Source organism: Perognathus longimembris, chromosome 4 (assembly GCF_023159225.1).
Source record: "Perognathus longimembris pacificus isolate PPM17 chromosome 4, ASM2315922v1, whole genome shotgun sequence".
In the NCBI taxonomy this organism is placed as follows: Eukaryota; Metazoa; Chordata; class Mammalia; order Rodentia; family Heteromyidae; genus Perognathus; species Perognathus longimembris.
In genome coordinates, this window is record NC_063164.1 from 18,626,775 (window position 1) to 18,640,876 (window position 14,102).

Genomic DNA, 14,102 nt, shown 5'->3' on the forward strand with positions numbered 1-14,102 from the left:
GTTAATTGGAGAAAAAAGTCTTACAGACTTTTCTTCTTAGGCTGGCTTCGAACTGCAATATTCCAGTCTCAGCCTCTATAGCTAGGATTACAGGTGTGAGCCGCTGGCTTCCAGCTGTAGAGTCCATTTTTAATGATAGGATATGCTGTACCAATTTTTTGTACTGTTTTCAGATTTAGTTATGCACATTTTTAAAGTCTCCACTTTAAAAAGAACATAGTAAGAACATAGTGAGACTTTTTTTATTTAGTCACTGATTCATCTCAACTTTTCCTAAAAATAACTTTTCTTGATTTTTCTAGTTGAAAGAATGCTTTGTGATCTGACTCCATCTTCTCTCATAGACTCCTTGGATTAGTGCTTAGAGTTATCAGTGTGGAAAGACCAGGAGCTCCTGAGTTAATTGTACATTATGAACATGAGTGGTTTTTGCTATGTTCTAAGGATATATAATTTGTTGTGACTATTGATCATGAATGGAAATTTGAATGCCACTTCAAACCCATCATGATATTTTGATTTGACTTTCTCTGTTTACTAGAGATGTAATAAATTAGCTGTTATAAATTAGCTGAGTGGCTTAAGGAGAAATTATTATTTCCAGCTCTGGAGCTAGCAGATCAAAATGTATACAGGGTTAGTTCTTAGGTCTGTCCCATAGCTATCTTCTTGGTTTATATATAAATGACTGTCTTGTTTTTATCTTATATCTTTTTACAGGACTGTTTATATCAAATTTCTCTTTTTTATAAGGATTTCGGTCATTCCATTACTTTCCAATAAAGCTTCACTGAATTAATTACATCTAACGACCCATTTTGTTGGATTATACTCTGAGGAGTTTAGGGCCTCAAAGTCAGTTGAGGAGACAGGAGGAACAAAATTTAATCCGTAGAAGTAATATGTTATTTTTACTTAGGATAAAATAGGTGGAGGTTTACAGTAACTTATATAGATTAACTGTCATCCAATATTGCATACGATGATACTAGGTATGCTGATATACAAAGAGGAATAAGGTAAGACTTCTAGGGATTTCACTGTTGTGGACAACCTTTAAATCATTTGTATAATTTTCATACTTTATTTACCATGGAATGTGAAATGCCTTGAATTCATCATTGAAGAAACTATTTAGGAAAACTGAGTTTTAAACAAGTTCTAGGTATGACTAAGCTTTTTAATATATTGTGTTTCTCATAAACATACTGAAAAACTGAGTTATACTGAGTATAAACATACTGGAAAACATCCACTGAGGCACCTTACTTTCCATGGAGCAGAGTTTTCCTACTGTAGTATAAATTTCATTGTCACCAACTTTTCCCCTCACAGCTCTCCAAATTAAACCAACTTGGGAGGGTATTTGGGATTGTTTATCTGGAACATTTTCCTTTGCGTCTTTGTGGTTTATAATATATTTTTAGTACATTTGATGTAGTCCCTTTGTGTTTGTTTTGAATGTAATTACTAGATAAACTAAGGTGGCATAAAGTAAATTATATGGTAAATAGAAGAAACCAATAATTGAGAACAATTATGGTTGATCTACATAATGAGATTGGAAAATGATCTCATTATAAGATAAAGATCTTAGATTAAGTGTTACCTAAAGTCTAGCTCCTATATTATATAACCCTATTATATGATCCCATGTTGAAGATGATAAATTAAGTGGAATAGTTGGACATCTCTCTCATTTTCTGTTTTTAAAAAATTCTGTAGTTCATTTTTCAAATGAACCTTGTTACCTGCATTTACTATAAAATCTATAATTACTGTAATTATGGTGGGCAATTAGAGCTTATCAAATCATGGATAGTATATGGTATACTGGAGATAAAGAAGCCGGGTTTATAGTAATGTGTATTAACTGAGCTTCTAAATACTTCAACAGATTTTTTTTCTCAGTTCAGTGTAACTTAAAGGGAAGAGATTGTCAATTTTTTTGATGTCCTTTTATGAATAATTCTACCATAAGAGTTATTTAAAACTTTTCATTTTTCTCTTGAACTTCACAATTAAATCAGACCTTGCAGGTGCTGGTTAAGTTCTGTAGAACATGTTGGTATTGGTGACATTTAAAAACCTAATTTGATTATGCTTTCATTGGGTCACAGTTTCTTTTTATGCCTTCTGGTTTCGATAGAGGATAATATCTTTCTGAAATGAATACACAGTATTTCATATGTGCTGTGCCTTTTTATAATAGTGAAGATGAGTGTTTGAATTGCTATGTTGCTGTTGTTTTTTTTAAGGGAGACAAATGGTCTTTATTCACAAAATAATTATTTTTTAGTAAAAGTGTCAATGTTACACAGATGGTAAGCAAAATACTTTTCTTTGATATTTTTAAATAAGAGACTAGTTAGTTAAAGAGATTTCTCAACTTCTGTTGTGAAACTTATAATAGAGAATAATTTGAAAGGCACACAATATACATCATTGTAATCCTTTGATGTAGATTAATGATGGTGAACTCATTTTCTAATTGCTTCTCTTTCTTACAGTTTATTATTAAATATTAAGAAAAAAACTTGGCTCAGTAGCTCCTTAGTAACACGTGCATCTCTGGTTCTCAAGACTTTGCAGTATACTCTGAATTATTTAAATTCAGATCATAGGATTCTTTTAAACATCATCATTAAGAAATTTACTATCTACAGGAAAAACCAACCTTTTTCTTTATAACATGAAAGTGATAATTTGTCAGTTTAGAAGTACTCACCCACAAAAATGGTTTTAGGTGTTAATAGTTTGATTTATGGTCAGGAAGTTTTGTAATTTACCTTTAAAATATTTTTTTTTACAGTTTTATCTTTCATTTGCTGTGTAAAATTTGGGATATACAGATAAGTTTGTGGTCTTCTCCTTAGTTATGCCAAGTTAAATAATTAAAATCTTCCTTGATGACCAGTGAATTGATTGTGTATATAGTAAGTATGTACTCTGAAATCATCATTTACTACTTTACAAGTTAAGAAACATATACACCTGATATGATATTTGTTGTCTTTTTTGATTTAGGTGTTGTAGTAACTTAAATATGGTAACACTGCTTTAGAAGCTTTAATTTTCCTTTAGGTTCTCAGTTCTGCATTCTGTAAGAATTAACAAACATTGGAGACTTCAAGATTTGACTTGTTTTTAATTGAAAATGTCATCATCTCTGCTTAAAATATCAAATAGGACTACCTGAGGATTAACCTTTAAGTCTTTGTAATCCTGAGTCTTTCTTAAAAAGTAATCCTGGCAACATTTCATTTTGACCTTTCCTCTAGACTTGAGATTATATCAGAAATGGTTTGGTTTTGAAATCTACTTATTACTGAGAAAAAAAAAAGTCCGTTGAATTGAGATGTAAAGTCTCTGAATGGGTATGTCATTCTGATTGTCTTGTTTCCCAAGATCCCATCTCAGTAACACGTTATAGAGTAGCTGATATAGTTACCACATGAAAAAGTTGTGTGAAAGTGTGTCTCTACTGAAATACACATTGCTGCTTCCATCTGGGTTTATCTGCTTATGGGGCTCGGAGCACTCCAATTTCATAAGGTGGAAATGATGGCTCCTTTGCAATGTCGTTTGATATTTTTTGTTATTGTTAGCTAGGGATCCCATTTGAGACTTTTTTTTAAATGTAGAAGTCATGTATACTTCAACACTCATTATTTTCCATTTCTTCTTACCTACTTGAGGTGTTGTCCTTTATGTGGTAGATATATTTATAAAGCTAGCACTTATACCTGGGAAATATGAGGTAAAAGAATAGACATAGGAATTGATCCTGATCCTACAACTTGAACTCAAGACCTGGGCACTATCCCCTAGTTGGTTTCCTCAAGATTAGTGCTCTATCACTTGAGTCACAGCTCCATTTCTGGTTTTCTGGTGGTTAACTGGAGATGAGGTCTCATGGACTTTCCTGCCCAGGCTGGCTTTGAACTGCAATCCTCAGATTCCACTCTCCTGAGTAGTGAGAGTTACAGGCATGAGCTGTTGTTGTCCTGCCCATTTTTAAGTTTTTGTACTTAATTTTATGTATTTTATTTTTTAAAAGAATAGTTGTTGAATTTTGTTAATTTTCCCCCCTCGATCTGTAGAGCAAATTCACATGGTTTCCCTTTTGTTTGTTGGCCAATGAATTATGTTGGTTGATTTGCAAATATCTTAAAAATATTAAGCATTAGTTACTAGGACTGATTAAACTTCACATCTGTCTTTTTTCTTTGTTTTATTCTTATTCTTGGTTTTATATATATATATGTATGTATGTTTGTTTTACATGTGTTTTGCCTTTTGGCATACTGTACTCTTATTTTTCAGTTTACTCTCAGTGGAATGTAAATTGCATTGTCTTCAGTGTTTCTTTCCCTCAATGTAGTGTAAAGTGCATTGTCTTCATTGTTTGAAACATTGTCTGATACATGTAGAACTCAGGAAGCATTTGTTGAGTGAGGGACTTTCCACCTCCTCTCAAGTCATCCATAGTTTAGGAACAGAGAAAAGAGTACCCAGATCAAATGTCACATACTTAGGAGACCTGTAAACAAAATTCTTTGGTTGCTCAAGAAGGAAGAGATGAATCCCTCTAACAGATTTCTCTTTCTTTTTTCTATTAGATGTGAAAGAAGGTACATCTAGGACAAGAATATTTAGTGATGCGGAAAACAAGAAAAATTCAATAAAAATGTGGTTTAGCCCTCGAAGTAAGAAGGCTAGATATGTTGTGACTAAAGACTCAGTACCAACTAAGCCTCAAAAGACAACAGATGAGAAAGCTCTGCCAGCTTCAGTGTATGAATTCATTTCTGCAACTCCTCCCACAGTTGTTTCTAAGAGAACTAAAAAGGCATCTACAACTTCTGCAAAAAAGCAAACACATAGAACTTTAGCTGAAATCAACCAAGAATGGAACAAAGGGCTAGAACAAGAAGGTATTGACCTTGTGTCCAAAGATGAATTCAAGGAAAGGATAGTGTCCTTTTGTAGCCAGCCATCTGTTTTATTTAGTCCAGAGGAAAATGGTGGAATAGACTTACTTGAAAGTTGTTCCGTAGAAGAATCTGAATGTGGAAATGTGACTGAAATGTCTTTGCCAGTGGCTGAACATATAGTGTCTCCAGACATTGAGAATAAGAAGGAAGTGACTCCTGAGAAGGTCCATAAAAATGACCGTACTTCTAAGACATCTTTGAGAGTAGGTTGTAATGGGAAACATAGATCTAGTAACAAACCTTCTCAGCCTTTTCCTAAAAGGAGTAGAAACAGGGTTTCTAGCACTCTTAGAGGTTCTGTTAAACCAACAGTGTACTCAGAAAACATACAATTGCTTGATTGTTCACCATCTTCAAGCAATCTTCCAGTGGATGAAACACTCAGGAGAAACAGTAACGTGTCAGATGATTCCATTAGCCTCTCACCACCAACACTGCCTTCTTCACTGAATAGTTCAACATACAGACGAATGATATCCAGCCCCTCAACAACAAAGCCCTCACCCAGTAGCCTTGTGGTTGGGAAAAGAAATCATAGAGGAGAGACTTTGCTTCATATTGCTTCTATAAAGGTAGGATACTTTCTCTGGAATGTACTCTTGGAATGACTATGTTAATCAGCTTTCTGTTACTGTAACAGATACTTGAGATAATCAGTTTACAAGAAGAAATGGTTTAGTTTGGCTCTCAGTTTAGAGTTTAAGCCCCTGACTGATAGAGCTCTTGCTGCCAATCTGTGTCTTGGCAGGACTAGAACGTTGAACAAAAAGCTGTTTACCTCGGACTGCAAAGCACAAACAGTGGGAAGAGAAAAGTGCTGTGTCCCACTCTCTCCTTCAAGGGCATAGGCCTTCATGACTTGAAGACCGTCTATTAGGTCCTACCTCTTAAAGTTTCCCTTAGTTCCTAATGCCATCATACTGTGGACCAAATATCCACCACATGGGCTTTTGGAGATCATTGAAGATCCAAACAGTATAGACCAAATGTAAACCAATTTCTAGGGAGTTTTGAAAATTGTCAAGACTCCTAAGTTATTTAACTTATTACAAATGTCAGTTTTTCCTTTGGAATCGAGAAACAAAATTAATTTGCCTTAGTTAAAGCAGTGGCCTTGGGCCCTGGGAAACATTGGTAGGAGGAAACTGATACTTGATTGGGACAGAGCTCTCGTGAACTTTTTGCTTGGCTTGGCCTTGAACTACCCTCCAATAATCAGCCTCCAGTGTTGCTAGGATTATGGTGTGAGCCACTGCATTTTGCCAAGTGCTTTTCCTGCTGTCTCATTTTTCAACTTTTCATAATTTGTTTACCCATTTGTGTGTGTGTGTGTGTGTGTGTGTGTGTGTGTCTGTGTGTGTGTGTCTGTGTGTTGTGTTCGTTCCAGTCCTGGGGCTTGAGTGCAGGGCTCAGGCACTGTTCCTGGACTGATTTTAGCTCAGGGCTTACACTTCCACTTGAGCCATGGGCCTTTTTTGAGTAGTTTTTTTTTTTTTTTTTTTTGGCCAGTCCTGGGCCTTGGACTCAGGGCCTGAGCACCATCCCTGGCTTCTTCCCACTCAAGGCTAGCACTCTGCCACCTGAGCCACAGCGCCCCTTCTGGCCGTTTTCCATATATGTGGTGCTGGGGAATCGAACCCAGAGCTTCATGTGTAGGAGGCAAGCACTCTTGCCACTAGGCCATATTCCCAGCCCCCCCCCTTTTTTTTTTAATACATAAAGAGTCATGGATTTTCCTTCCCTGGGCTGGTTTTGAATCACAATCCTTGAATCTCAGCCTCCTTAGTAGCTAGGTTTACAGGCGTGAGCCACCAGCGCCTGGCACATGTTCTTTTTATGCCTTATGAATATAGACCGTTGCTAAGTTTCTGCTGGCAACATGTTTTTATCTAACTAAAGAACTAGAGATAGTGTGATGCAAATGGAAGTGTTTATCTATGCTTGACAGTCCTAGAGGGCACTGTTGGTATCTGGGAGATTGAGGATGTGACCTGAATATTTGACTACCAGAAATGGCTCCTGCAGGTCACCCCAAAAGAGCTGCTCTCTACCCACAGACAGCTATTTCTTTTACTGGCCTGTTCATTGAAGTTAATTTCTCTTAATTATTGATCTCAGCACTTGTGATTCAGTACTGTGTTTTTGTTTTTTTTCTTTAACTGGTCATTTTCTGAGCATGAGATGCTCTTAAAAGTTCATCTTTCAAATTCATACAGCATGACCCATGCCAGGGAACAAGAAGACAGCTCTATCAGCTACTCTGTGACTTGGAGCCATTTTTGTTATGGATAGATGCATATTATATATACACACAGACATTGCATTAACTATTCATACAGATAAGTCGCTACTGTAATAATTAGTATGTTTTTTTAACTGACTAGTATTTGAGAATATAGACTGCTTTAGTTTCTACATTTATTTCTAGGGATTTTACACTACCAGGCAAACATATGCTTATGCTGGTAAAGAAGTTTTCTTTCAACTATATGGGAATAATTTATCTTTAGTAATGAAGATCTCTAGTGCCTAGAAGTTAATAAACTCTTAAGGGTGTGGGTAAATACTTTCAGCTTTTCAAGTTGTGTAGTCTGTCTTATAACAGTATAATTTATAGGTCATCAGAGAAAACGCAGTCATAGACAATACTGAAACCAATAAAATTTTACATAAAAATTTAGATGGCTGATCAATAAACCGTAGTTTGTAGTCCATTATTCTAGGCACAAGAAGAAAGCCACAATAGGAAAGCAGGGAAACAATGTGGCATGATGATGTCTTGGTGAATTTTCTTCATAGATTTCATATCTGCTTTGTTAGGTATCAGTTTACTTAGAAAGTCTGGCCTGATTTTAATTGCCCATTTTTTCATCTTGAACTAAATTGCAAATTACTATTATTATCAAGTACTACTATTTTCATTATTTGACAGATTACAATGCAGTACATTTAGAAAAATTCATTGACTTTTATTGTTTTTAAACTATAATGTTCCTTAAAAAATTTTTATTGTCATGCCATGTGTGGGAATGTGTTCTTATGATCCTAACACCGAGGCCAGAGGATCATGAGATGGACTACAAAACTGCCTTACCTTCACAAAAAAATGATTACAGGCTGAGTTTACACTGCCACCTAACTTTGATCTCTCATTGCTGGAGAGCAACTCCAGGGCCTTAGTATACTAAGCAAATATTCTACCAGGTAGCTCCACTCACAGCTTCCATGTTTGATCTTACTAGACAAATGTTCAGGGATGGAGGGAAAGTGGATTTGTTAGTACAGTTGTCTTTTTAGAGATAGTTTTTATTTTATCCTTATCCTGATTTTCTCATTTGTAGCCAAGAGCAAGGAATCTGGGTGTACTGGAAAACAAAATATTGCAATTTGGCTGTCTCATTTGTGTATTGTGCCCTCCTACTTTGGAAAATAATTTGAAGGGGCTTTAATGTTAAAACTACCATAAAATGAAACAAGGAGCAGGGGTGGAGGAAAGAGTTATTTCTGCATAATGGATTTGAATCTGGTGACCTTTAAGGCAGCCAAAGCAAATAAGTTGAAGTACCAGGTTTTGTGTTGTCACAAGATAAGGTTTTCTTTCCCCCCTTGGTTGTTGTTGTAGCTGCTGTTTTTCCTCTAAAAAGCACATTGTCAGACCTGCAGTTTCCATAGTTGCATTCGTTCCTCTCTGGTTTTGGGAGTGCTTGGTCTGTGCAATGAGAAAAGAGAGCAAGCACAGCAGTAGTTTTACTATTCTCTTGGGCTGGTTAGCTACCTCTGTGGCAGTTAGGGCTTTCCAGGCATCTCTGAACTTGGGAACATTATCACCTACACTATGCACATCTTGTCCAGAACCTCTAGTTATCATTGGCCATAGTGGTAGGAGCTGATTTTTCTGCTTCAGTAACAGATCATCTAAAGCTTTTCCATATACTTTTATACATTAGAAGTCTAGTGAGCCTATCAGCCATGTTACTTTCTGTAGGTTCAACTGGAAGATCTGTTTCTCTGCTCATTTGGGTAGTTGGTCGGAAGCCCATAGTTCTTGTGGCAGGATGGAGATCCATTTGTGCTGGTTCCAGTCTGCTTCTTGGCTACCACAATAGCTGAGAGCTATTCCTGGGTTCTAGAGAATCCTGTTCCTTGGGTGGTGCCTCTCTTTCTCCACTTTCAAATCCAGCAACTGCAGGTTGAGTGCTTCGGATACAGCCAGGAAAGGATTTTTGTGATTGGATTCCGGGAAGCCTGGGAATGCAAAGTTAGCTTCCTATCTCAAGGAAGGTCCTAGTCTCAAAACATATTGCAGAGTTCTTTTGCACCATAAGCCAACATTTTCCAAGTACTGGAGATCGGCCTGTAGTTATTTTGAGGGCAACATCATTGAAGTAGCTTTCATGCGCAGATTTCCCTTTATCCTTCTTTCAGCCCCATTTGTATGACAGCCAGAGTAATTAGACCAAGTCAAAACTTGACATTTTCCCCTTCGCATGTAGTCTATTCTGATTTGAATATCTTTTTTATCAATGTTCCTATCTAGTTATATGTCTAACCTGTGGTTAGAATGCCAGTGAGGATTTTATGAGAACACATTATTCCTCAGTAGAAACTTAATGTAATGTAATCACTTTTATTCTTATTTAATAAAGAAACAAAGTACTAAGGACATACATAAAATTTTCTAATTTTTGGTAAGCCACTGTTGCTTGAGAATTTGTAAATACAATAATAGGTACCAGGTTCTCCAGCACAAATAACTGACCTGGAAGTTGTGATAGTTAATCTTGATTATAACTTGATTGGGTTGAGAAACACCTGGGAGATTTGTAAAACACACCTCTGTGTCTGTGTCTGTGAAGAAATTTTCAGAAATGATTAGAGCATTAAGCTGTGCCCTGATGACTGATTTAATCCATTTAATGGATTCAGAATTTAAACAAGACCATTGAGAGGTATGAAACCAAAAAAAAGGTAGGTAGAGCTTGGTTGGAGCTAGATCACTGGGGTTGTGTCCTTGGGGTCCTTTGTCTCCCTGGCTCCATCCTGTTACTGCACCTTTCTCCTTGGCTACCATGAACTGAAACATTCTGTTCTCGCATATGCTCCCCACTGCGATGCACTGACACCACCCCCAAAAAAATCATGAGCAAAATAAATCTTTTCTCTCTTTCATTGTTTCTGTCAGATTTTTGGTCACATTAGCAGCACCCCTCCCTTCCCCGAACAAAAACCAAAACCAAAACCAAAAAACTCAGAAGAAAACAAACCAAAACAGAAGAAAAATCAAGTATAAGCAATGATTACTTGTAATTTATGCCACAGCTGCGAACTTACTGTGAAGTACAATGCCTTTAAGCTGACATGCCATGGTGTATTTATGATGCAGACATAATAAACAATATTTTGGGTCTCCTATGAAAATAACAAAGATGGTGGTGAAGTCTTGGGTGCAGAGAAAACCCTTTGAGAGGAGTCTAATTCAGAGTTTGCCTTTGTAAGCCTACTTTAAGGCAGCAATATATTTTGTGTAGTCATGCTATTATTACACTCATGTTGTTTGCATGAGAAAGTAACAGACAAAAGAAAAACCTGGCGTCTGTGCTAGGTTGAAGGTTTTAATTTCTGGAATATTGCTTAGAGTATCCACGTATTCCAGTCAGTTGACTACAGAGTCAGCCTTTGTAGTACCAGTAAACTAACTCGTTGGCCAGGTTATCAGTCACTTACAAAATAATTTTATTCAGTGAATTCTAAGAAGCTAGAGGAGTGTTTAACATATTTTAGAGCTCCATTTTAGATGTCTGTGTAAAAAAAAATTGAACATCTAATTGCTAAATAAGGAAGTTTTAGCTACCTAGTCAGTTCATTTGTGTCAAAAAGCTTAATCATGCTGGGAAAGTAGTTTTTATTGGACTTAATTATAATAATGGTCCATATTGTTTTTGTGAAAAAATTTTTTTTGCTAATAATGGTACTTTAGGATTGCAAACCAATACAATAAAGCAAAAGAATATGTGTGTGTGTGTGTGTATGTGTGTGTGTGTGTGTGTGTGTGTTTGCTTTAGGAAAGTTCATTTATATTGCTAGAATGTGCACATACCTATAATATGCAAGAAATGTTTTTGTTATTGTTGGCTGTGGGGCTTGAACTCAGGGTCTGGGTGCTGTCTCAGAGATCTTTGGCTCAAGTCTAGCATTCTGCCACTTTGAGCCACAGCTCCATTTCCAGTTTTGGAGTGGTTAATTGATGATGAATCTCATGGGGACTTCTCTACCTGGGCTGGCTTCCAACTGTTATCCTTAGATCTCCGCCTCCTGAGTAGCTAGGATTACAGGTGTGAGCCACCAGTGCCTGGCAAAACTTAAAAAAAAATACTTTTATTCTTATTATAAAGGTGATGTACAGAGGGGTTACAGTCACATAAGTCAGGGAAACAGTAGATTTCTTTTTGGGCAATATCACTCCTTCCTTCTCTCCCAGTTTTTCCTTAAATACCACCCACAAAATATGAGAGAATTTATGAAGAGAATCTTGCCTTTCATTAAAGTTAGCCACTGTGACAAATGCCCCAATTTTCAGCCTTTAAAGTACTACTTGAAAATACAAAATTCATATGAAATTTGTTATAAGCCTCATAAAAACTTTCCTTAGATGATTTTTTTTCCTGTTTTTATTTTGGCTGTGGTTTCAAGAAACCTCAATTATATTTTAAAGTTGTAAGTGCTGCTTACTCAAAAAACATCCTGTTAGGGAAGAAAATAATTGAAAGCAATGAGAAGCAGAAGTTAATTTATTTCCTGGAAACTTTGTATTGGTTCAACCTTACCCAGCTACTGTGCAACCTATCTAATTATCATAATTTTATTTATGTGCATGACATTAAATTTACATGAAGTAGAAAGATGAAACTATGACAGACTTTTAAGTAATAAGGTGGAGGAACAGATTGGTTATAAAAAGCAAGTGGTTAGCTAATCAGTTACACATTTAAGAGAGTGAGATGTTACTTGAGGACACCTTTGATAATGTGTAGAGGTGATTTGAAAGAAAATAGCAGTAGTCTACCAAAGAGATCCTGCTTGTATTTTCCAACTTGTCACTGGGTTCCTACTGGACTTCTGTTCCATGCTTACGTTTATTGTAAGCCCACCATTTTTGTGGATTTATTACACAATGTGACCAAGCACTGTTAAAAAAATATTAGAAAAGAAATTCCTGGGTGCGGGTGGCTCACATCTGTAATCCTCGCTACTCAGGAGACAGAGATCTAAGGATTTTAGTTTGAAGTGAGCCAAAGCAGAAAAGTCTCTGAAATTCATATCTCCATTTAACCAACAAAATGCTGGAAGTACAGTAGAGGTATGCCTCATGTGACAGGCATGAGCAAAGAGTGCAAGTAAGTATTGGAGTAAAAAATGAGAGGAGCCTTTCACAAAACCAGTTGAGTACAATATTCCATATGTAATTTTTGTCATGTCTGAGCTCCGTTTGTTCAGCCATTTTTAGAGTAAGCTCGATATTTTTTTCACTTGTCTTTAAAACTTCATGGGCCTAGATCCTGTCCTTTTTCCCTGTTAATTCTAACTGAACTGATTTAGTTACATTTGTTATGGCTGAGAATTTAATCTCACGGAAATTTACTGTATTCTGCATATACGCCATCCTTTTTCTTAAAGCCCTGTCATTGTCTTAAAAGGCGGCAATGTATTGTTTTATCACTGGAGGTTGTTTTTTTAAGGCTTATAGGAGTTGACCAGTTCATAGTAGGTGAGGCCCAATAAGAACATTCTTACTAACAGAAAGGCACAATACTTATGTGCATCTGACCATATAAAATAATATTTGTCAAAATGAACTCCAGGAAATAGAAAGGAGTTTTTTTGTTTTTGTTTTTGTTTTTTTGGTCTATATGTCTTTGGGAGTGTAAGGGGAGGCACAGAAATAGAGGGATAAAGGGTAAACAAATGTAACCATGGTACTCACTGGACATTATGTTGAAAATGAACAATAAAATTTGAGGGTAGGGGTGAGAGGGGAAAACTGGGAGAGAGCAAGGGAAGGGGTAACATTGTCCAAAAGGAAATGTACTTTTTGCCTTACATGTAATTAACCCTTCTGTTTTTAGCCTTTTTAAATAACAAAAAGAAGAGTTGACCTATTCCTAATAATCAAATATAAAAGATAGATATTGGATCTTTCTTCATTAGAAGTGTTAAGCATTTTGGAGACTGTATTTCTCACACACAAAGAAGAGCAGAAACTATTACCAGAGTGTGTTTCCCCAGACATCTTTTACTAGGGTTCACTTTCTTTGGAGGCTGGCAACAGAAGCATACTTCTCATGTGATTTCATTTCTTCCTCAAAAGACAGTTTATTATTCCATTCACTCACCTATATTAGAATTTAGTTAAATAAGGATATACATAACACAGGAAGCCAAAATTGGAAGGGGACTTTAATTTTATTCTCATCCTCTTGTTTCAACATTCAAAACAAGTTTTTAATTTAAAATAAAGTAACACTATTGCTTATTTTCCTCCCTTCTTCACTGCTCTAGTAAGTTGCTATTACAAAATTATTGACTATGTCTCCTTTATTTTGGAATAGGAAAACAGAAAGGTTAAAAACCACTCAGCTGTTTGGAACAGTTTGCAAACAATATCACAGACTTGATGGACACTACATTTCCTATAGTTCAGTTATTTGATAATGAGTGGTGACTTTAGTCTTGAATCAGGGGGGAAAAAATGCTGATTTCATGAGTTGTTTTGAATTTTTTTTTTATCCTTCTTCAGCTACTTTAAACATAGCACCTGATTCTGCCACAAAAGTACTTTGAGAAAATTATGTAAATATAAACTCAATAAATGAAGATAGAGTAACTGTTAATAAAGCATGGGGTTATTTTGGCAGTTGTAACATTGGTGTTTCATTGACTAGCCTTCTAGGCTTTAAATAATTTTGTTTTAAATAATACTTAGAAACTATTTTCATGTATGGTAAAAAAGAATGTTTTTACAAATGGAATGAAGACTTAAACTTTGTTATGATCAGTTCTTTGACCACCATTCTGTGTTTAATATCTTGAAATGAAATTTTAAGTATG

General features: G+C 35.9%; 1 protein-coding gene across 1 annotated transcript in view; it reads left to right on the forward strand.

Moving 5' to 3' along the window:
- The window catches only part of Bard1 (BRCA1 associated RING domain 1), a 68,517-nt gene that overhangs the window by 13,268 nt on the left and 41,147 nt on the right, over window positions 1–14,102 (forward strand). Inside the window, exon 4 of the mRNA XM_048344175.1 lies at window positions 4,623–5,569. Within this exon, the coding sequence (XP_048200132.1) occupies window positions 4,623–5,569 (947 nt within the window). The remainder of the gene's footprint in view (window positions 1–4,622; window positions 5,570–14,102) is intronic.